Source organism: Puma concolor, chromosome B4 (genome assembly GCF_028749965.1).
Source record: "Puma concolor isolate L17-30 chromosome B4, mPumCon1.1.hap2, whole genome shotgun sequence".
Taxonomy (NCBI): Eukaryota; Metazoa; Chordata; class Mammalia; order Carnivora; family Felidae; genus Puma; species Puma concolor.
The window spans coordinates 45,831,582-45,853,426 of record NC_141673.1 but is presented as its reverse complement, the minus strand read 5'-3'; the positions used below and the strand labels follow the sequence as shown (position 1 = coordinate 45,853,426).

At 40.8% G+C, this 21,845-nt stretch overlaps 2 protein-coding genes across 2 annotated transcripts in view; one reads left to right on the top strand and one right to left on the bottom strand.

The window, feature by feature from the left end:
- Positions 1 to 2,418, bottom strand: part of LOC147579037 (uncharacterized) — a 31,787-nt gene extending 29,369 nt beyond the window's left edge. Inside the window, exon 1 of the mRNA XM_086712808.1 lies at positions 1,712 to 2,418. Within this exon, the coding sequence (XP_086568934.1) occupies positions 1,837 to 2,214 (378 nt within the window). The 5' untranslated portion in view covers positions 2,215 to 2,418 and the 3' untranslated portion in view covers positions 1,712 to 1,836. The remainder of the gene's footprint in view (positions 1 to 1,711) is intronic.
- Positions 2,419 to 2,529: 111 nt separating this feature from the next.
- TRHDE (thyrotropin releasing hormone degrading enzyme) overlaps positions 2,530 to 21,845 on the top strand; it is a 396,068-nt gene continuing 376,752 nt past the window's right edge. The window contains exons 1-2 of the mRNA XM_025926745.2: positions 2,530 to 3,461; positions 17,122 to 17,395. Coding sequence (XP_025782530.2) covers positions 2,545 to 3,461; positions 17,122 to 17,395 — 1,191 coding nt within the window. The 5' untranslated portion in view covers positions 2,530 to 2,544. The remainder of the gene's footprint in view (positions 3,462 to 17,121; positions 17,396 to 21,845) is intronic.

Below are 21,845 nucleotides of genomic sequence, written 5' to 3'. Positions count from 1 at the left end.
TCCCTTGGTCTGTTGCTAGCGGCCCACATACAACATGCTTAAAAAAAAAAAAATCCCACCCGGTACTTCTTTTCATCATCATTTAAAAATGATTCAAATGGACCTTTAGGATGTATGGCTTTGGGCATGTAGCCCATCTGGGGATAAATGGAAAAGAGCTTCACTGAGCAAGGCTGTGTTTTCAGTGGTTGTCAGGCTACAGTTGATGTGTATTCTGTCTCTTGTTGGTCATGCTTTGAAAGCCAAACACAACATTTTAGTTGTATATTTTCAGGACTACAAAGCCAGTAGCATTTAACGTTCCCTTTTGCAAGAAAAATAATTATGGACATGATTTTTAGAATGCCTTAAGGATTTGAAGATGCGAAAGAAACATGTAAAAAGGAATTACCTCTTTTTATTCTGTTTTTTTCCCCAGATTTTTATTTAAATTCTAGTTGGCTAGCACTCTTTTTATTCTTTATTTTCTATTTATTCTTTTTTTTTTTTTTTTTTTTACTGATTCTGAACTCCATCGCACTTTGTTTTGTTAAAAACTAGAGACATCTGTCTCTAACAACCAAGTTGTTACCTTTGGGGTGGCTCTTTTCTGAATATTGTTCCAATTCGAGTTTTTTTGCACAGATTCTAAGGGTTGGATATCCCATGTACTCGTATATACTCTGCACCATAATTTAAAACTTCTATAAACTTAGACAGCAGTCCATAAGCAGCCAATTGTCTATGACCCTGTTTTGATGCTCCTGCCTCAGCAAAACTTCCTATTGATAACTGTTCCAAAAAAGTTTAAACTATCTTCCTGATAACACTAAAAACTGCAAAAAAGTAATTGTGGCTGAATGAAGTGAAACACTAATCAGTCGCGGAATATATTTGTTCACTGCTTTGGTAAGTCTCCAGTGATGGGGCTCAGATCCCCAGCTTTTCTCAGTCTAAAGTTTTTGGTCTTGGATGTTACACTGTTGGCATTATATTTTAATCATTTTCCCAGTCTAAAAATAGGAATTATTCATTGGGAAAAATATTTCTTTTCTTTCGCCTTGACTTCTGGAGGCTTCTAATGCTTCATTGCTAGCCTTTATTTTAGTACTGCACACCTAGACACATCACACTGTATAATATCTGTAGTCAGGCTTTGGAGAATTTGTTTCAATTTACATACAATCCTCCAAATCCTCAGGCGAGCTAGATGTGAAATCTGATCCTGCCACAGCTCCCCAGCAGGATCTTCCTTCGCTGTCGGTGTTAATAGCCAGAGGCTTCAAGGATTCCCGCCCCCCCTCCCCGGGAGGCGCGATGGGGCTAAGCAGTCGGGAAAAGGGGAGACTGCGGGGCTGGCTGCGCTGAAGATTTACAATGTACTTCTTGCAGGCGGCTCAGCAACCCCCTCTGTGGCTGTGGGTGTCTGGTGTGACAGAGCGGAGAAAAGCTCTCTAATCTCCCAGTGCCTGCCTCTGCCGCTCAGCCGCTCCCCTCCCTCCCGCCTTCCCTGCCTCCTCGCGCTCTCTCGCTCTCTCCTTTGCCTTTCTCCGGGAGTTTCAGTCCCCGAATGCAGCCAGAGTAGCCTTGGCAATCTGGACCTGGAGACTGTGTACACACACACACACACACACACACACGCACACACGCGCACACACATGCACACGCACTCGCACACACGCACTCCGGCTCTCCCCACGGGGACACAGAGCAAACCCGGAGCTTCATCTACCTGAAGGGGATGGCCCGATCGGACACTTCTTGCTCACTTGTCATCTCCGGAGGTCAGAGCAACGTCGGAACGAGGGAGGCTCGCTGTCCGGTCTGCAACCTCACGCCGTTTGCCGCCACCGCTGCTTAAAGTGTCCAGGGTGGAGGAGAAGCCTTCTTCAGGGCAGATTCCCGGCGCGGCTCTGCGGCCCTGGGACTTCGCCCGCCTGGTTCACCCCGCTCTCTTCTTCCCCGGCCATCCTCTCGCCCCCGGCTGCGGAGTGCATGGCTCGGGCGCCTCCGCTGCTGTCGCCGCCGCTGCTGCCAGGAGCACATCCCACCCAGAGGACTGAACGCCGCCGCTGGAGTGGGGAGAGAAAGCGGAAGCCCTAACTTCCCTCTCCACCGCTCCCAGTCCTTTCTAGCGGAGGACCCGTTGGAAGGCTCCCGCCGAAAGGCGGACGAGAGCTGGGCGCAGGGGAGGGCAAGCCGGGAGCCGCAGGCGCACAGGGGCGGAGGCAGCATGTGCCCCGGCGCCCCGCGCCGGCCGGAGAAGTAGCGCGCGGTGGGGCGAGCGAGACGCTCCTTAAGTTGGGCGCGTCCCAGAGCTCGCAGCCCCGCGCCTCGGCCGCCGGGGTCCGGAGAGAGGCGGGGCTGATGGGGGGCGCCCAGGTTGCTGTCGCCTGCGGCCAGAACCCGTCTTAAAAGAACCCGGGCCGGCGTCTTCAGGGTCCCAGCTGGCGTCGCGCCCTCGGCCCGCGTGCGCTCTCTGATGCCTGCGCTGGCGGTGGCCCGGGTGGCCCGCTCGCGGGGGGTGCCGGAGGGGGCGGGGGAGGAGGAGGAGGAGGCAGTGTGATGGCCCTGGACGGCGAGCGGGGGGAGCAAGAGGAGGAGAAGAAAAAGAAGAAGAAGAAAAAGAAGAGGAAGAAGAAGAAGGAGGAGGAGGAGGAGGAGGAGGGGGCTGAGAAGAGCAGCTCACCCTTCGCTGCCACGATGGGGGAGAACGACGCCGCGCTCCGGGCCGGCGGCAGGGGGCTCTCGGACCCCTGGACGGACTCCGTGGGGGTGCGACCCCGCACCACCGAGCGCCACATCACGGTGCACAAGCGGCTCGTGCTGGCCTTCGCCGTGTCCATCGTGGCGCTGCTCGCGGTCACCATGCTCGCGGTGCTGCTCAGCTTGCGCTTCGACGAGTGCGGAGCTAGCGCAGCGCCGGGCGCCGACGGCGGCCCCGCCGGCTTCCCCGCGCGCGGCGGCAACGCCAGCCTTCCGGGTTCGGCCCGGCGCAACCACCATGCCGGCGGAGACTCCTCGCAGCCCGAGGTAGGCGGGGAGGCCACCCCTGGGACCCCGTCAGCCCAGCCGCCGTCGGAGGAGGAGCGGGAGCAGTGGCAGCCGTGGACGCAGCTGCGCCTGTCGGGCCACCTCAAGCCGCTGCACTACAATCTGATGCTCACCGCCTTCATGGAGAACTTCACCTTCTCCGGGGAGGTCAACGTGGAGATCGCGTGCCGGAACGCCACCCGCTACGTCGTGCTGCACGCCTCCCGGGTGGCGGTCGAGAAGGTGCAGGTGGCCGAGGACCGGGTGGCGGGTGCTGTTCCGGTGGCCGGCTTTTTCCTCTACCCGCAAACCCAGGTCTTGGTGGTGGTGCTGAATAGGACCTTGGACGCGCAGAGGAATTACAACCTGAAGATCATCTACAACGCCCTGATCGAGAACGAGCTCTTGGGCTTCTTCCGCAGCTCCTACGTGCTCCACGGGGAGAGAAGGTAGGGAGGGAGGCGGTGCCCGGCGCCGCCCCACCCAGCCAGGCTGCTTAAACGGCTGGGCGGCCGGCGACCCCAGGGACCGGGCTGGCTTCTGAGACCCGAAAAGCGAGTGGTGGGGGAAGGAAGCGTAAGGTGGGGGTAGGACCATTACCCAGACCCCTTGGGATCTCCCACATACCCGGGCTTTCACTGCTGCCAACTCCACAGACTCATTCATCAGTGCCAAACAATGAATGCCACCCCCTCCTCTAGTCTGCAAACCCCACCCGTCAAAGTTCCTTAGCTAGCGTAGTCTAGCACAGGTCTTTTTAAAGTGTAGTGTGAAATCTGAGCGATACCAGGGTGGCATCAAAAGCCTGCCAAGATACGGTCCAGGGAAAATACGTGAGGGCCAAAGGCCGGGGCACATCCAAGTAAGAAATCAGTGCAGGGCAAATCGTTCCCTCCCCCTCAATGTGCCCACCTCGCCTATTATCTGGCAGGCGCAGAGTAGAGGATGACTTTGGCTGCTTCAAGTTTTCCAAAACTGGAACTTGAGATTCAGAGCAGTAAGAGCAGGTCCAGGTGACAGACTAAGGGGGAGGCTGACAGGGACCCGGGGAGGCTCCCATGGTCAATGCCAGCGAGAAATTTCCTTGCAAGTGCTGCCAGCTGTCTCTTAACGCAGAGTGACTCCAGTTTTTTGTTGTTCTTGAGTTACTGCCTCTGGAAATGACTTGAGTGGTGAAAAGAGAGAGAGCTAGTGTCAGTCTCAAATGCCTTGTTAACGAGTGCCTTTGATGCTTTTTAGATTTGGACCGTCTTTTATTCTTTATTTTTTGGAGAGGCTGTGGGGCTCTCCACCACTTGTTTAGAGCTCAGACTTTGGAGTCAAACAAAAGTGGGTTCGAATCCCAGATACAACTGTGGCTGTGGTGAAGGCTCGAAGAAGCTGACGAATCTAAGTCACCAGTTGCTGACAATGACCGCCTTTAGTGCTTATCCAGCGACGTATGTTAACTCACTCCTGCAAGAACCCTATGTGGAAGGTGCTGTCCAGGACACTTCCTATCTTATAGATAGGGAAATGGAGGCAAGAGGTCAAGTCATTTGTGACATAGTGAGCTGACAAAGCAGGGATTTAGACCCAAGCAGTTTGACTCCAGAGCCCGGACTTTTAGTTTTAATTTGATAATAGTAATATTCTCACAGGATTGTTGCAGGTGTCCATGAACAAATGCATTGAAAAGCACTTAACCTATACCTGGCATATAGAGTGTCCACTATAAATATTGGCTATTATGAGTATCCTATGGTAGTAAGCATTCAAGCATATTATTGTATGAATAAACAAGTGATTCTTGCTTTTTGCCCTAATCCATTGCATTTAAAATAACCTTGAGTCATTAATGAAATGAGTAGAGGGCCCGCAAACAACCAAAATGAACTTAAAAAAGAAATCGACAACCTTAGAAGTAGAGGCAGGCTGGAGATTAGCAGTGATGCCCCTAGCAGAGCCTCCCCAGTTCTCAAATGATTTTCACAACAGCAGAAAACTGAGGCTCAGAGCAGCCCTGGGTGCCTGAGATCAGCAGGCTTGTCAGTGGAGAGGTAGGACTTGAACTTTGGTTTTCTGATGGGCCAGGGCTTGTGGTCTCTGCGAACTCACAGAAGAAGTTTGTTATTGTATAGGAGACTGGGAAATTTCACTGTGTTGTGGGAAGACACAAAAGTTTTATTCTTTTATAGTGTGCTATGAAGTAACCTCAGATAAATTTTCCAATGGTTTAGTAGCTGTGGGATAGCTAAAGCCTCCTATAAGTAAATGTATAAATTATTCACTTTCAAGCTCCTACAATCAGAAGTGGATAATTTAAGCCTCTTCTACCACTTCCTTCAACATATTCTGAACAATACAGATTAAATATATTTTTTAAAAACCCATGATCATATCAGATATGGGAGAAAAGGCATATAAGGCAAATTTGCATGTTGTGTTTGGAAACAAGCTTATGTTGAAATGTCAATAGTGGGAGTTGCATATCATTACTGATAAATCTTGCTCTAGTGAAATAAATACTTCCAACAAATCCTGCTTTTTTTTTTTTTTTTTTTTTAAGCCATGCCAAAATGTATTTGGTGGAACTGAGCTTGTTTTGGTCAGCGCTTTCAAATTAACAGGACTCTTAAAAAGACCAGATGTTTCTGCTTGACCCATAACTGATTTCTTGTATGCCTAGTGCATGTTTGTGTTCAAACTCCCTCCCGATTTTCTCCCAAAGACGTAAATAACTTGGTTGAAAGTTTAACCTAGTGTACATGTGGCTACACTCTGCATCCCAAAGAAAATCAGGAGTCAGTATTTCTGGGCATCTCAGGATGGTTTTGTTTCTAAATAGCATCTTAGAGAAAGTCCTTATTCTTCTTCATATTTTTTTTCCTTCAATACCAGAGTGAATATGATAATTTCTTGAATGTTTCTAGCTGGAGTTGATATGGCAAAGACAATCTAATGAGCCATTTCACAATTATGTTAATATTACATATATTAAAAGTTTTTTGATTTTTTGATTGCTGTTGTTACTATGGGTACTTGGAACACTTTATTTATTTACTTATTTATTTACTTCAATATATGAAATTTATTGTCAGATTGGTTTCCAAACAACACCCAGTGCTCATCCCAAAAGGTTCCCTCCTCAATACCCATCACCCACCCTCCCCTCCCTCCCACCCCCCATCAACCCTCAGTTTGTTCTCAGTTTTTAAGAGTCTCTTATGCTTTGGCTCTCTCCCACTCTAACCTCTTTTTTTTTTTTTTTTTTTGGAACACTTTTTAAACATACTAATGTCAGGAACTCAGCCAGGTTTGGACTTCGGTTGGTGATGATTTTGTTCCCCAAATGCTCTGTAATCTGGCATTTAAAAACACACTTTCCAAGAGGACATAGATGCAAATTCTAAATTTTCATTTGATTAATGATTAAATAGCTTGATCTTTAGTTAGTCATAATTTTTGCCAACTTAATTGTTGGATAATTTTTGTAATAAAAATAAATACTTATGCTGCCTAATGAGGAGTCAAAGTGAACAACTGGAAATATTTAAAGAACAGTACTACAATTCGGTCCACCTTACTTAGCTTCTATGGAAACAACACATTAATACCCAGTCAATCTGATTCTTTGGTTTACTCCTCAGAGGTCTGAGAGGAAGAAGTCAGGTGAGGGCAGGAAAATTAGAGTTCACTACTGTTATATACTTATGACCCCTGGAAGGTTTTATCCCCCACTAGGTGTTGAATGGGACCTGGTGTCCTACAGGGAACACTCAACATCCCTAGTTCCCATCCTGCACTGGACGATGGTAGAGGGACCCACTCCTTCTTAAAGCCCAAGGCTCCTCTACTTTCTGTTGAGCATTTGGCTAAAGGGAAAATTCACCACTTGTTGAATATTGCAAATAAGTTTCTCTCAGATTTGAAATGTTTGCACATGGCAGTCAGTTATCTCCATTAGGCAGAACACACACTCATTTTTGCCTCAAGTTGGTGCGTGGTAGGCAGATAAAAAGGGTGTGTATTTATGCCACAGGATCCTATAGTAGACTATACTTGCTTAGAATTAGGTATAGGTTCATTTACCTGAAGTAATTGCCGCTATCGGGTAGCCAGATGGCAAGCATATCCATGTTCAAAGTAGGGTACCTTATTTAGAACCAGATGGTTGGACTCAAAGAGGAAATTTACTCAAAGTAAATGAATATTTTATTGACTTTCAAAAGGGAGACTATTTTTCTTTGACAAACTTTGACTGGGTCTTATAATATGCCACAGTTACAGAACACAAAATAAAAATAAGTGGTCTTTTTCTATAAAGGGTATTTAAAGAGAAACCATGATCTCCAAGTAAAATTGGAAAATAACACTGTGGTTCTCAAAGAGAATTGCAAAAAACTCTTTTGCAGGAATCTTGTGGAGAGGCTAGAGGATTTTATGGATAAGCATTTGATCTTTTGTGGTATTAGTGTAGATGGTTTGATGCCTTGTAGTTTTCTGGACTGAATTAATAATCATGATATTTAATAAAAACAAGAAAACCACCACATTGCTTTTATATTGAAAGCAGCCTCATTTCTCCCATTCACTCTGGTGAGGAGATATTGTTACATGAGCAAGCTGGAAGTCATGTCTTTTTGCTCCTCTGTAGAAGGCTCTGAACTGAAAAACTTGTAAAAAACCATTTGTGTCTGTGAAAACTTTTTTTATATGGTTCCTTTATGGACTTAACTCATTGCCTTTCTGTCAGACACACGTAACCATATGGCCAAACTGAGTCCAGTGCTAGATTTTGGTCACAATTTAGAATGCCACCAATAAACCTAATCTACAAAAATCGTTTCACAAATGTTTGTTCAGTTAATAACGCAGTTGGGTGGGAAAATCCATACAGTTGGTGTTTATCTTGCTGTGTTTTTCATGATGCCATCTTATTTGATTACTCTGGATAGTAATAAAATATACACTTTCTCTGAAAGAGTTAAAGTAGTTTTTATTTATTCAAAGTACTCTGAAGCCTAAACAGGGCCTATCTGCTCTGGATCTCTTTCGAACAAGATGGATCTGTGACTGGTTTTCTGGTATTTGGTTTGCAAAGCATGTTTATTTCCTCAAACCAATTCTCACCAATGGGGATGGGAATGGGCTTCAGGCAGTAGTCCAGGGTGATGGTTTAGGTTTGCTGAGGATGGGGACATTTGTCCATGTGATGACAAGAAAGAATGGGACTCCTTTAAGCACATCTGCAAAGGATGGTATAAAAGGAGCAAGGAAGAAATGATTAAGGTTTAATACATAAATGTTTTACAGTCTGTAAGGAAGGGTGTTCGTCATCACCCCATGTTCATTATCCCACCGGCCAGCAATGATGATCATCATCACTGTCAAGGTGGTCAACTTCCTTTTAATTGTTTGTCTGTCCCCTGTGTGCTTTCAGATTTGCAACAGTGGCTGGGGTCCTCCAGAGCTTTTCAAAGTCCCATGTCATCCTGCTTTTTGCCACTAGAGAGTAGACAGTAGCAAGTCGACTGTCACTATGTTGAATGTGGGTGAATATAAAGATAAAAGATACTCCCCACTCTTCTCAGTTTCTTGGCCAATCTGGAATGATGCATGTGGCCACAATGGATGGTGGTGTTGGGAATAAGATTGGCAAGATAAGATGGGGCTTAATTGGGGTGAGGGGCCCCATGCTCACCCCTCCTGACTTCTCTGCTCAGTTACTGAATAAATGAGTGACTGGGTGGTTTAAGGAGCTCTAGCATTGTTTTTTCAGAGATGGGATGAGCTGATCCTTCCTAGTTTAGACCTACGTTCACTTGCAGGGTGAAGTTTTACTTTAATTATTCAGATCTTTCCCTGGGACCACACAGATGAAAAAAAATCAGAGGAATGGGTAGAAAAAGAATGAAGTTTTAAAGTTACCACTCTTGGTTACTTTTTATCTCTTTTAAGAACAGTTTCAAGCCACTTTTGGTTATGTTGGTGGATGGAAAAGATGTGTGTGTGTTTAGTGTGTTCAGGGACTCTGAAACCAGGCTGCCTGGGTTCATGTCCTGACTCTGCTTCTTACTAGCAAAGCTAGCTTTATGACCCTGGCTGCATTTCCTAACTGTTCTGTGTCTGGTGTCCTCATCTGGAAAATGGGGATGATGATAGGGTTATTGTGAGGATCACATGAGTTAAGTAATAAAACATTTAGAGCAGTGTCTGACAAATGGTAAACACTTTTGTGGGTATTAATATTATTATATTATTCTATGGCTGGAGATCTACTCTTTGCACTGGTACAGGGTCATAGAGGGTCAATATTTTTACCTTGGGGTTTCTCCTACTAGCAAGGCCGGGGTGGGAATTGTCCTTGTAGCCATTGCTTCCACTGCTCTTTGTTTTGCCCCACAAGCAAAATTCAAAAGACAGAGGAGAAAGCAGAGCCTTTCCACCATGAGGAAGAGAGCGAAGAGAAGCGCTATGGTATTGCCCAGCTAGAGAAACGCCATGCTTGAGCCAGACATGATGAGATGGAGACGGCTGAGAGAGCAGGAAGAGAATAAGGAAACAAAGGGAACAGACACCTCTCTGATTATGGTGCTGCTCTCTATCAGCAGTGAGAATAGCAGAGGTCGGGGGGGTGCCCTCCTTGTCACTGGAAGTCGATGCATCAAATTGTAAAACCCCGAGGACCAAGGGAGAGGTACACCAGTCATTAGCTATTGTTCCCAAGACTTTGAGTTCTGACAGTAGCAGTATTTTATAATACTTACACAATGCTTTGCCTCCTTCCAATATTAAACAAACGAATCTCAGACACTAGTTTATTTATGCCTATGAGAACCTAATATTATGGCTTGCAGAAGTAATTTTAGTGCATTCATAATATTCTTCATCAATGGTGATCAAGCACTCAGGACTCATTTTTGATAAGAGTATTTAGTACATAAATAGGAAAACAATTATGAATATTGTGCTCTGTTTTTATAACACGATTATTCACATATGCACCACTTCCTACATACATATTGCTGGCATTATTGCATTATGTTTTTAGTTTACTAGAATGGTTATTTAAAAAAATAGATTACACGCTTGCTTATAGCACTGAATATTCAGCAGGAGTACTTTTCTGAAATGGCAGAGGTTTAATGACTCATTGAAGTACATAAAAACACACAGTCTAAACAACGACCCATTTTGGCTTAAAATGTTTTGTCATTGAGTAATAATTTGCATTTTGATTAACAACCTTAACTTTAAATGGGACACGTGTAACTTCCATGACCTTGTCAACTGAGTCCATTTACTGCAAACAGTTGAATAGTAACTAGATGTTCCATTAGAACTTTTCGTTAGATCTTGGGAGTTTTTATTATCAATCTGAAAACTCTTGCAACACCAGGCAGATTGCTATTGCAATGGAAGCAAGTTCAAAGATCATTTTTCACTGCTGTATGTGTGGTATGCATAAATGTGGTCCTAATGGAAACCTCTCCAACGGGGCATGCCCTTTGTGAGGTTCTCCTGGTTTTGGTGGGCTCCACAGAGAAAAGCCATGAATCAATCTGCATGCTAACAGTGTCATGCAAATGTTGGTTTCCTCTGCATATTTTAACTTTATGAAAAGGCAAACTGAAAATAATGGAACAGAAATTGTTTTGTATCACATACAGTAATTTGTTGGCAATATCAGCCAACGTTAATGCATTACTTCTGCTGAATCTTATCATAATGACTTGACACAAGTAGCTTGCCTAGTGAACTTCCGCAGAAATAAGAAGAAATCAATTCTCTGTATCCTTCAGAAGCAACACAGAGCTCTATGCCCTCCTCAGCTCAACCAAAATGTCAAATAGACAAGTTGTTAAGAAATAAAGTAATTTATTTTAGATAGAAGAGAATTAAAATACATGTATATTATTTACGTTTTTCTCGTTATGCTAAAGTGGCATTCTTGGAATGACACTTCTAGATGTCACTTTTGGAAGTGGAATTTTTCATGGTAATAGAGAGATTCATTAAAAGATGAAAATGATTTTGTTTAAAGAAGCAGGAGAAAAACCGAAAACGAACTACTTGTCCCTATTACCTTCTGCCTCCTGCTGTTTTATATTACTTCTTGCTGCATTTGCATATGTATTTTGGATCCATACTGTATATTACAATTTTTTCTATTTTTAATTAATTTTTTGTACTTCTTCTATCTGGTGTCCTGCTACCAACTCAAACTTACTTCGAATTTACTCAAAACCCAAATTCATTATTTTCTACTCCAGTCACCTTCTTTAGAGGCCTCTCTGCTGTTTTTAATGTCAGTAAGCAGAAGAGAAGTGCCCCTTCCACCAGTCGAAGTCAACCCTAAAATACATACAATGAAGACAGAATTCTATTTTTTTTGAAATCCAGCAGAACCTGTTGCCTGTTGAGGGTACTGAGCCTTGAACTAGGTCTCTTTGTTAGACAGGAGAATATCAAGGGTGAGAGGGGTGTTAGAGATGGACCAGAAATACTGAGTCCTGATAAAATGAGAATCTGTGAGCGAACAGACAGCGCACTAACTTAATAAGTGAGTCGATACTTTTTTAAAGGCTTATTTCTGTGCTACTTACAGTCGACTTGCTCACTTCGTCATCTGCTTCTGACCTTTAAAACACTACCCAGGCTTTAAGATCAATTCTTAGGCTTCTTCCTCCATAAAGCCTCTTCAATTCTTAAGGCCAGCAGTTCTCAACTGGGTAAATTTTGTGCCCCCCCACCCCAACCCCGCCCCAATGCCAGGGTACAATACAGTTGCGGTGCCTGGATATGTTTTGGTTGTCACAGCTGGGTGGGAAATGCTACTGGCATCTAGTGGTAGAGGCCCTGGATGCTGTTCAACATCTTCAAGTGCAGAGGACAGCCCCCCACAAAGAATAATTATCCAACCTTAAATGTCAGTAGTTCCAAGATTGAGAAGCCTTGCTTCAGGAGAATGTAGGTTCTTCGTACATTTTCCTTCTTTGTCATGGCTTTTTGTAGAATGCCGGTTTAGGTATTTGTTTAATTTCTTTTATTAGAGTATAAACTCCTTGAGGGAATGATGCATATATATTTATCTTTTTCTCTTCAGTATTGAATAGTCAAGAATGATGATTAAGAGAAGCAAATGCATTATAGAGCTTGCAGTAAAAAGCTCTTTAGTGGTAGTGTAATTTACTATTAAAAAATCTCATCAAATAGAATATTTTATTTCTGAATATTGTACAGTTATAGGATCTTGAGCTTGGAAAAGACCTAAAAGTAATCTCATCCAACTGTTCTTCTTCATCAAGGGACTTCTTTTGATTTCCTAAATACTGAATTGAAATTCCATTGCAATCGTCCTCAGTTGCCAGACTGTGAAATTGGTATTTCCTCATTTAGACATTATCAGAATATATGGTGGCCCTCTGTGCATAGATATATACTGTGTGTGTGAATTCATTAAGAATATTAATTGCAGAAAAAGTCACTAGATGATCTTTATATCCCTTTCAACCCTGAGAATCAGTGATTTAAATTGCTAGCTTTACTAACATATTTACATACTACGTAAGGCAAAAAGAGGCTGCACAACATGATTCTTCTGTATAAATATTTGGTTTATTAATTTCTCATTAACCCAGAGTATTTAATCTTCTACATCTAATAAATTCCTACCCATTAATTGCTTAATGCCAAACACACCTTTGATTTTTACTTAATGACTAATACATTCTAATAGCATCCCCTCTGTTGAACTCTTATAGAACTTTACCCCCAATGTTGTTACTTGTATTTTTATGTATATGTATATATTTTTTCTTTTCAGTTAGATTGAAAAGACCTTAAGGACAAAAATGGTTATATTTTTTAAAAAATCCTACCACGTACTTAATACAGTGAAAAGCTCATACACAGCAGACCACATCTATTTGTTCGGTGGTGGAATTGGAGTCCTCAGATACTTGAAAGTTAAAAAGGAACACTTTTTCCTTGTATATGAAATCCTGTAGGTAAATTTTAAACAGCTCAGGAGAGAAATATCAAGCTCAGTGGATATTTCAATTAATAAGATGGAAAGATGAGATACAAGAACATTAGGTAAGACAAAAGCATGTGGAAATTGTAAATGGGTACATGTTAACTAAAAGGTAGCGACATTTCATTAAACAAAACTATTACTGTCAAAAGAAAATCTTAAGGAAAAATACTACCATGGTACCGGCAAATTTGGAAAGAAGAACCTTTGTTACCAAAAGTCGAATTAAAACATTGTTTATAAATTACGGCTAATGATTCATTTTACTCTTTTTGAAATACAATTACTTCTTACCGAGATGCAGAAAATGTGACTGCTAGACACAGCTTTGTACTAATTGCCAGTATAAACTGTGGACAAATCACTTAACCCTATTGGAACTACTTTTTCATTTTAGAAATATATGAGAGCTGGACAATTTGTTTCTAAGATTGCTTCCAACTTTAACCTTATATTCATCTGAAGATTTGTAGTTAAGACTTTCCCATATATTATATCATTTTATCATCTCAACAGCTTTGGAAGGAAGGCCTAGAAAGCATTATTATTTTCCTTCTACTAATGAAAAAAATAGGCTCAGGCATTACCCAAGCCTGCTATGTAGTAGCCCAGTACTGCTCCCAAGCTAACTCCCAAGAATCCTCTCTCTGAGAATAAGTATACAATTCATCTTGAAAATGTCTTATTTTTCTCCATTTCAAAACTAAGTTTTAAAAAAGTAGGCTCTCAATGATAAATGTAAGCTTCATAATGTTAAAATGGTATGAACTTTTACATCTGATGGTTGAGCTAGGGATAGCCAATAAGATTCAATGCACATATCAACTCCTATTAATTGGTAGTAGCTGCCTCAAGTGCTATGCTAAGAATAATTCTGAGGCCAAGGTGGGTTCAGTGGGAAAGTGAGCCATGTTAGATTAACCATGAACACTGTGGATGATGGAGAGAGGAGTGGTGGCAGAATTACTTATAGGGGAAAGGGCCTTTTATATATATTTTTAATGTTTATTTATTTATTTATTTATTTGAGAGAGAGAGAGAGAGAGAGAGAGAGAGAGAGAGAGAGAGAGAGAGAATGAGCAGGAGAGGGGCAGAGAAAGAGAGGGACACACAGAATTCAAAGCAGGCTCCAGGCTCTGAGCTGTCAGCAGAGATCCCAATGTGAGGCTTGAACTCATGAACTGTGAGATCATGACCTGAGCTGAAGTTGGACGCTTAATTGACTGAGCCACCCAGTCACCTCAGGAAAGAGCCTTTTATTTTTATTTATTTTTTATTTTTTTAATATAATTTATTGTCAAATTTGTTTCCATACAACACCAAGTGCTCATCCCAACAAGTGCCCTCCTCAATGTCCATCACCCACCCCTCTCCCCGCACCTCCATCAACCCTCAGTTCATTCTCAGTATCCAAGAGTCTCTTATGGTTTGCCTCCCTCCTGCTCTGTAAATTTTTTTCCCCTTCCTTTCCCCCATGGTCTTCTGTTAAGTTTCTCAAGATCAACATATGAGTGAAAACATAAGGTATCTTTCTTTCTCTTCCTGACTTATGTCACTTCACATAATACCTTCCAGTTCCATCCACATTACTACAAATGGCCAGATTTCATTCTTTCTCACTGCCAAGTAGTATTCCATTGTGTATATAAACCACATCTTCTTTATCCATTCATCAGTTGATGGACATTGAGGTCTTTTCCATAATTTGGCTATTAGTGCTGCTATAAACATTGGGGTTCATGTGCCCCTATGTATCAGCACTGCTGTATCCCTTGGGTAAATTCCTAGCAGTGGTATTGCTGGGTCATAGGGTAGTTATATTTTTAATTTTTTGAGGAACCTCTGCAGCACCAGTTTGCATTCCCGCTAACAGTGCAGGAAGGTTCCCATTTCCCCACATTCTCGCCAGCATCTATAATCTTCTGATTTGTTCATTTCAGCCACTCTGATGGTATGAGGTGATAACTCAGTTTGGTTTTGATTTGTATTTCCCTGATGAGGAGTGATGTTGAACATCGTTTCGTGTGTCTGTTGGCCTTCTGGTTGTCTTCTTTGGAAGAGTGTCTATTCATGCCTTCTGCCTATTTCTTCACTGGATTATTTGTTTTTTGGGTATGGAGTTTGCTGAGTTCTTTATAGGTTTTGGATACTATCCCTGTATCCAATATGTCATTTGCAAATATCTTTTCCTATTCCATCAGTTACCTTTTAGTTTTGTTGACTGTTTCCTTTGCAGTGCAGAAGCCTTTTATCTTGATGAGGTCCCAATAGTTCATTTTTTATTTTAATTCCCTTGCTTTTGGAGATGTGTCGAGTAAGAAATTGCTGTGGCTGAGGTCAAAGAGGTTTTTTCCTGCTTTCTCCTCTAGGGTTTTGATGGTTTCCTGTCTCACATTCAGGTCCTTCATCCATTTTGAGTTTATTTTTGTAAATAGTGTAAGAAAGTGGTCTAGTTTAATTCTTCTGCGTGTTGCTGTCCAGTTCTCCCAGTACCATTTTTTTAAAATGTTTTTGTTTATTTATTTATTTATTTAAAAAAAAAATTTTTTTTTTCAACGTTTATTTATTTTTGGGACAGAGAGAGACAGAGCATGAACGGGGGAGGGGCAGAGAGAGAGGGAGACACAGAATCGGAAACAGGCTCCAGGCTCTGAGCCATCAGCCCAGAGCACGACGCGGGGCTCGAACTCACGGACCGCGAGATCGTGACCTGGCTGAAGTCGGACGCTTAACCGACTGCGCCACCCAGGCGCCCCTGTTTTTGTTTATTTTTGAAGGAGAGAGAGACGGAGCCTGAGCGGGGGAGGAGCAGAGAGAGAGGGAGACACAGAATTTGAAGTAGGCTCCAGGCTCCGAGCTGCCAGCACAGAGCCCGTCCCAGTACCATTTGTTAAAGAGACTCTTTTTTCCATTTTCCACTTAGTAACGTTTTATGAAGTCCGATATTTAATTGCCTTATATCGAGTTTTATAACTAGTATTATCAGAAAAGTTTAATTGACTCGTGTCATGAATGTTTTCATAAATAATGGTCTCCTTTTTAAAAAAAAAAGGTTTCCTTAAGGTTCTTAGTTTGTAACTACAACTGAAAGAATGTAGAGGGTGCTTCTAGCTAGAGTTTTAATGAGATGCAAGCTTGATCTGAAAACTTAAAGATTTATATAAATTTATATAGATATATACACATGAGCACACATTGACATGTTTATATTTATTATATTAATTTGTATTATATTAACATAATAATATCAAAGTTATAATTTAGGTAATAAATATATGGGTAGTAAAAACTAATATTCTCTGGGTCATTCAATATAAACACGTGTCAAAAGGCTCAAGTGAAGTTAAAGATATTGTGAATCAATATCACTTATTGGCTGGCTGCCATTTATTAGCTGTCTGATGGTTGCTCTTCATCTTTTACAGTGATAGATGCTTTACACGCTTCTCCTGTAAAAAGTATTGCACACTTTACAATATTTTTTAAAAGTTATGTTTGATTATTTCCTTTCAAGCGATGAACACCTATACCTTAGGGAAATTTAGTAATCATCCAGGATGATACAGCTGAGAATGTTGTGAGGCCAGAATTTCAACCAAGTTTTGTCAGGTTTCAAAGTTCTTACAAAATCAGATCGTGTCTTGCTGAAGTTTGAGGGCACAGATGTTTCCCACTGATGGTCTGTTCTACGTGTATCTGATGACAACATCAGATTTTGGTTTTACTGTCTTTACTTATACAGCTTTAGAAGAGAAAATGGGGGGCATACTAAAAAGGAGAACCATTATTTCCAAGTATTTTTCAATGTGATGGCAACGAGTTGTTTTTCTGTAAAGTGTCATATTTTGTCTAGTAAGCACTGGTCTGGGTTTGGAGAATGTATCTCAACTGAGACAAAAACTTCCCTGAAGGAATTTTATTGTTGGGGAAATATACATGGATTGTACTTTCGTGCTATTCATGAACTTCAGTTCAGTTCAGAACTTGTGATTTGGCAAAAATATATTATTTTATCAGCAGAAGCATGTAAAATGGGCATAACTTAACTCAAGCCATAAATGTAATTGAGAATGTCATTTTCTTTTTTCCAGGTTCCTTGGTGTTACTCAGTTTTCGCCTACACATGCCAGAAAGGCATTTCCTTGTTTTGATGAGCCAATATACAAGGCTACTTTCAAAATTAGCATCAAGCATCAAGCAACCTATTTATCTTTATCCAATATGCCAGTGGAAACTTCCGTGTTTGAGGAAGATGGATGGGTTACGGATCACTTTTCACAGACCCCTCTCATGTCTACATATTATTTAGCCTGGGCAATTTGCAACTTCACATACAAAGAAACTACCACCAAGAGTGGGGTTGCAGTAAGTATTTTAAACTTAAATATGTTTTTAGATACTGTATACACTGTATAGTAATCTGATTTCTGGATTAACAGTTAATCATTTTTATCCTCTTTAAATCTTATGTAGCTGAATTCTTTTGTTAACCGTTAGGGGTAAATTTCAAAGAGTCAGAGAGGACTGTTTCTTCCATACCCAGCCCTTTTTATCCCATTTACCACCTCTCCCACCTCCACCATCCCTGTCCCTCTTCATCTTCTGAGTATTTCTGAAACATCTGTTGTTTGTTTTGGGGAAGTTGCTTGTCTTTACTTATATGACTGGGAATCCTGCTGCCTTTTATTGTGAAATATTTCAGATATCCAGAAAATGGAAAGAATAATACAATAAACTCCACATGCCTACTTGCTGGCTCTAGAGAATCTGAACATTTTACCATCTTTGCTCTAGTCTTATTTAGTTTTTGAGAAAGTAAAACACTTTGGATAGAGTTGAAGTCCTCTGTGTACACCTGCCTGATCTCATTGCCTTGCCTCCTCCCTTAGAGATATCTCCTGTCCTGAGTTTGATGTTTGCCATTTCTGTGCATGTTACCATATGATTATCAAGTATGTATATATATTTCTCTATATATGGATGCAATGCTTTACACTTTCATATAAGTGGTTTATATTATACATAGTTCTGCAACTTATTTTTATTTCATTTTAGTTTTTACCTAAAGTTATGATTTGTGGTTTATCTGAATAGATTGTTTGAATGAAGATATCAAAATTTGTCATCCTCCTGTAGACAAACATTTTAATGTTTCTGGTTTTCAAATATTAACAACAATGCTTAGTGAATATTTTGTACATGAATTCTTCTGCAAGTGTGCTAGAATTTCTGTAGGGTATAAAGCTTCTCTTAGTCTGTAACACCCAAGTGTATAGAAATACGTTCTTAGGGGAGCATGATATATAGGAAACCTAGAAAATTCATGCTCTGCATTTAATTTATAAAAGGAATCAATTGGACTCTGCATGATAACTATCATTTGTGACAGCATGGTGTTCTAAGCATTTTTTTGCATACTATTGTGTTGTACTAGTCGGGCCAGGTCAGGCCATGCTGAATTAACAACTTCCTCCTCATTTCAATGGCTTACACAATAAATATGCATCTGTTTTGATTTTTATGTCACCCCTAAAGCAAGGTATTATGATTCTCTTTTTCTGGATGAATAAAGTAAATTGGGGTTTAAAGAGATTAAGTAGCTTACCCAGAGTCAAAAATTAAACAAGGGGTAGAGCTGTAAGACAAACTTTTGTTGGTCTGATCCCAAATTTTGGGCTTTCCCTCCTTGTGCCTTAGGAACTCTGTTTCATCATTTCAGCTGTATGTCTGTGAAAGAATCCAAGCAATGATTCTCCCCATCCACTGGCCATTGTATTCAGTGTTGCTTAAATGTAACAAAAGAGGTGAATAGAAATCTATACTCTTATTCTGTAAGAAGTTCATAGGTCTATAACAACCTAAACTTTGAAAAATGGGTTTATATAAATAAATTTTTCTCAGGGTTATTTTAAATATACATCACTGTGGAACCTATTTAAAAAATAAAATCAGCCTGCATAAAAAATTAATGCCATTATTGAAGAGCTGCGTATAGTGAATTAATCTACATAATCATTAAAATTAGGTCCTAAATGCTGGCTCTGGAGGGCCAGAAGACATTTTACTCTTTTGGATTTATACTCATTTGTTATGTTGAGTTCCTCTGATGTTTGTTGATGATTCCTTCAAGGCTGTTCATCTTGGACCACACACAGAAAAGGAACACCAAGACATCTCGTTTACTTTGACGTCTTCAAAAGTTGATGATTGGCTTGCTGTGCATCAGCTTGCAGCACAGGGCATACTGGAACTGTTTTCTTCCAGTATGTTTTCTTTAAAGCATCTTAAAAGTATTCTCAGCCCTACACAATTAAGCTTGTTGCTAAGTGACCCATATTTAAAACCAGACACACTCTAATTATTTAGATGTGACTTTTATTAGAGTTAAGAATCCAAGTAATTAGTAAACATTTTAAAATTCCTACTTAATAATTTTTATGTAGAAAAGATAAAACATGCTACCAGAGAGCATGAAAGGGTCAACTGAAATAAAATTTTAGATTGTATAATCTAAAAATACTAAGGATAATAAAAAGGAAAACAAAATTGCCCCTGGGAACCCCTATTTATCAACTGTGGAAATACAGTTTAAAACCTGCTTCTTTTTTTCCTGTCACCCCTTGGATATCCAGTTTATTTTATCTTCACTGCATGAAGGAAAATAAGCACATAGTAATCACATTTCTGAACTCTTAACAGCTGGAAGGAGTGAAGTTTAGCCTTAAGATCTTGAGTGTGGAATAGTCATGTGAAGTCCACGTGGTCATTTTGGATCAGAAGCTGATGCAGTTTTCTTTGAGATATGAAAGAGTAACTTGAGCAGCATCTTAATAATTTACAGCTGAATCGCAACAGTGCCTGAAGTGTGATCTTTGAAGCATCATCATTTGCTTCTCAAGTTGTCTGCATTTTGCAAGGCACTATCCTAAGTAATTAGAAGGGTAAAAGACTCTTAAGATCCTTCTAGTACAATGGTCACATGGTGCATCTTTCAGATGGAATTCAAGCTGGTGGACGTACTTTGTTTACCCATCTCCAAAATGGCTTAGGATTTCTGTAATTAATTGTTGAAATTTAGAAGTAGAGAGATTGCACATAAAATTGCTTCTGGCTTCTCTTGAACAATGGCAAGATCTTGTGACATTGGGCTCACTTCCCACTTGGCAATAATGGTTCACTCATTTATTCCTTCAGCAAATATTTACTGATTGTCAGGTAGTCTAGACTCTGTTCTAGGCTTTGGTGATATAGCAGCAAACAAAGCAACAAAGTTCCTACTCTCAGGGAACTTGCATCCTAATATGGAGAGAGTGACAATAAACAAATAAATGTGTGTCAGGTAGTAATATTTGTTTTGAAGAAAATCAATGTGCTGTACCTGGATGGTGGCTGACTCATTTACATGGCACATTTGCTTTCCAGTGTAACCTAATCCAGACCACTTTTGTTCTTTTGCATTGTGTCAATTTCACTATCATAGATTACCTGCTTTCATTCTGCAGGCATTTGGAGTTTCAACCCTTGTCTAGGGGCATAATTCAAGAGACTAGCCAAGGAATATGTGCCAGAAAAGCAATAAATCAACTAATTGTGAACTAGTGATACTGGCATTCACTAACTGTGAAAGGAAAGTTGCAGAAAATAAGTTCAAGACCATTTAGAAGAGGGAGAAATTGCTAAGGTTGGAGTCTAATGATGTGCTTCCTAGAAGAGATAGGATTTAATATGACTCTGAATAAAGGTTTGGTCTTAGAGAAGCAGATGATGTGTGCATATAATCCTTGGTAGGAAATGTTAACTAAGAAAAGACAAAGAGGTAGGGATATGTACAGGATATCTATGGGAAATAGTGTATGGTTATTATGGTCATAAACATCAGAACTTCTGCTGCATTCTAATGGTTACAGATAAGTCACTAAGGATGGTTCTGATTTGCTAGAAGAGGGCATATATCCCACTTCTTGATAGGGAATGTCAGAGCATTTGTAGACATAGTTTAAAATCAGTAAAGTCTTCTCTCTGACCACAAATTATTTATATTCATCCCACATACAAAATACAATCACTCATTGCATTACATTATTAGTCTAAAGTCTGAGGTCCAGGATCTCAACAGCTAATTTAGGTCTAGGTGTAGATGAGACTATTGGGGTTTGGTTTCTTGTGCATGGTTTCTCTTGCTCTGAAGATCTGTTTACTAAAGAGACATGTTATCTATCTTCTCTCCCCCAACAGACAATGATAAGATGGGAATATTATTATTTCAATAGAACTTTCCATTCAAGAATGGAGAAAATGGGAGGACATAGCAGTTGCTGGTCCATAGCAGTTCTGAAATCCAATTGGGAACATGTTGGCAATTTTAAAATTATGACTCAATGCTGAATTGTCCTTCTGGGAAGTTGGCCCATCATTTGGACTCTCAGTTTTGCTTTTTAAGGCATCTTTTCTTTTTAAATGAAAAATTAGTCTGTGTTCGAAATTGAATAGCTTTCTCAGCTTGCTTCCTATCAGTAAAAAGCTGGGGGTCCAAAGGCCTATTTTTCTTTTGTCAAAAGAAAGTCAAAAAGTCAAAAAAGGTATAATTATTTTTTTAAAACTTGACTTATTGTGTATCAAGTTATATCTATTCCGTTAGACAAAACTATACCACAGGTCTCTTTAATATGAGCCTTTGTTTACTGTGAGGCTTTGCATAATAATTCTCATAACATTCTTGGATGCTCTATTACTGAACAGAGGTTTATAAGGAACACACTTAAGGTCCTTAGAAAACATTTGTTTTGGAGCAGCTGGGTGTCTCAGTCGGTTGAGT